Source organism: Rhinopithecus bieti, unplaced genomic scaffold (assembly GCF_001698545.2).
Source record: "Rhinopithecus bieti isolate Rb0 unplaced genomic scaffold, ASM169854v2 scaffold_23748, whole genome shotgun sequence".
NCBI lineage: Eukaryota > Metazoa > Chordata > Mammalia > Primates > Cercopithecidae > Rhinopithecus > Rhinopithecus bieti.
In genome coordinates this window covers 10,858-13,371 of record NW_016811596.1, presented here as the reverse complement: position 1 = coordinate 13,371, position 2,514 = coordinate 10,858, and the positions used below count along the sequence as shown (strand labels likewise).

Here is a 2,514-nt window from a genome sequence, read left to right as displayed (position 1 = left end):
ACATACCTCCGCCACACACATTTGCATCAAACTACTCATTGAATGAAAACCTGAGATGATTGTTTTCCCACATTAAACTGCCGCCTGCGGCACCCCTGGCTGTCCTGGCCGGCCAGCCATCCCCTGGTCCTGCCTCCCCTTGGGTCAGGCACCCGCTCCTGTGTTTCAGGGTCTACTGGCCATGTGCCCTGTGGTGTGCTCAGGTCCTGACTGCATGGGAGGCTGGCTCCTCTGCTCCAGTGGCTGCCTTCCTGGAGGAGACCAGCCTGTTTGCCACCTCTCCTGATGCCCAGAGCAGCAGCCCGTGTGGGAAGACCTGCTTCCTCCCCTCGCCGTCTGCCCCTCCTCACATGTCATTTTGTCTCAGTGCTGACATCTCCCCAGCTAGAAAAGGAGACCCTCAAAGGCGCACAGGTGGGTTTGATTATAATGCCAGTGAATATTAAATGTGTTTTGGTGAAACACTCAACCAGTACATACATCTTTAATAAAGTAAAATATCCAGGCCTCCTCTGCTCCCACCTCTCTCCCCACTCCCCTCCCCAGAGGACATGGCTGACAAGCCTTTGGGGGTTTCCCCTTTCTGTGTGCCTTCGCGAGGTGTATGGGCTGGGCAGTGTGTGTATTCTCTAGCCATCTTGACGGACCTGTAACTGGGATCTACACACATGTGTTCGCTGTAGCTCGCTTGCTGTTTTCCCTCAAAAATAGGCCTGTAAGATCCCTCCCTGTAGTGCGTGTTGCCCTGCCTTTTTAAAAACGCCGTCGCCTCTTCCAGTGCGTGAACTCTGCCGTCATTTATTTAATATTCTCTTATTTATGGGTACTTAGGTTGTTTCCAGTTTTTAAAAGATTGCTGCAATGAAAATCTTCAGCTGTCATTTTTCACATTGCTGTGGGAGAACGTGGTGGGAGGTGCTGTGGTGGTGGAGTGGCCCCACGCATAGCCAGGCTTTGTGGGGTTCTGACTCTGTCCTTGCCAATGTTCCTCCCCACAGTGGCTGCCTCCGGGGAATGATGGCCGCGGGAGCGCCTGCCATGCCCCACCGGAAGTGTCTACCATGGCCCACCGGAAGCGTGAGAGTGCGGGGAGCGGCGTGTTGGACCACGGGGCTAGGCCGGGTTCTGTCTCCCACGGCCGGGATCCTGAGAGCAAGGACGTGGAGCTGCCCTTGGAGGGCTACGTGCCCGAGGGCCTGGAGCTGGCCGCCCTGTGCGCGCAGGGAGGCCGCAGGCCGCACGCAAGAGCAGGAATGCTTCACAACCCAGAGACCGCCGAATGGAGTGGGACTCCAGTTCCGTCTTTACGGCAGTGTGAACCAACATCGTCCGCGGGGCGGGGAAGGACTATGACCAGGAGGGTCCACTCCTTCTGATAGAGTGGCAGGAGGGCACTTACCTATTATTTCTTACATCTACTGCCCTGAGGCGACGACAGCTACCTGCGAGGGCCCATTGGATCTCGCATCACTGTGTGGGAGATGTATCGCCGTGGCCCACGCGGGCTGGCGCACCGCAAAACAGAGATTGTGACAACTAAACGGGAAGCGTGCCAGGATGCGGGTGGAGTGGACGAAGCTGGGGCGGGCTCTCCACACCCCATGAAGAGTCTCGCAAAGGGGGACTAAACGCGGCCAGGACTAACAACCGGGTAATGGCCAGCATGGCCCCCAATTCTGGAGAGAAATGGAGCCCTCATAGCGGTCCTGGGAGTCCCGACGACCGATGGAATAATGGTATTATGGCGCCTCACTACTGTCCCTGCAACGGAGGGAGCCCTGACACAGACGCAACCCCCCCCCCTGGACTACCACCCTGCGAGGAGGCTAACGGGAACACCAGTGCTATACTGCCAATTTACGCTCCTCTGCAGGCTCGGGGTGACAGAGGACCATGGTGGGAGGACATCTGGATCCAGATGGTGTCTGAGATTAAGAATGGAGCCTGAGGCATGGACACAGCATCACCAAAGTGCAGGTGGGGGGAGGGCCAAGGCCCGAGCCATGGACCTGAGCTGGCGGACCTGGGCGACTCTGCAGAGGCCTTGCACCGCCACCAGGCAAAAGCGTCACCTGCAAGCCCCAGCAGATGTACTCGATGTGCAGAGGCCCACGTCGCTCAGAACCTCCATTCCACAAGGCCAAGCACCCTGGAAGAACACCCCAGAGAGTGCTTTCTAGAGAGGCCCACAGAAGCAGAGTACCCACAAAGAAGAAGAGGCTGAAGTTGGCTCCCGGAGCAGCCGTAGGAATCTGGCTGTCCAGGGAAGGGAGCAGAGGAGCCACCGAAGAGCAGGGGACCTCAGGGATGTATCAATGATTTAGTTAAACATGGATCCCACCTTCTTGTGTGGTACAGGCACTTGCAGATGCTAAGCAGATTTCGGGCGTTCTTAATTTTTCAACTTAGTGGGAAGTGCTACGGTGCCTTACGTTTACATGATGGTAGCATAGAAGTCTGTGCATGGTCCAGGTTGGGGAGGACGTGTTGTGCTGGATGCTCCGTGCCACTCTT

The 2,514-nt window shown here is 56.8% G+C and overlaps 1 protein-coding gene across 1 annotated transcript; it reads left to right on the top strand.

Moving 5' to 3' along the window:
- Positions 1-202: 202 nt before the first annotated feature.
- Positions 203-1,628, top strand: LOC108543637 (amyloid beta A4 precursor protein-binding family A member 2-like). The gene is made up of 3 exons (XM_017894239.1): positions 203-414; positions 999-1,314; positions 1,429-1,628. The coding sequence occupies exons 1-3, from the start codon at positions 286-288 to the stop codon at positions 1,626-1,628; spliced, it is 645 nt and encodes a 214-aa protein (XP_017749728.1). The 5' UTR covers positions 203-285.
- The last annotated feature ends 886 nt before the right edge of the window (positions 1,629-2,514 follow it).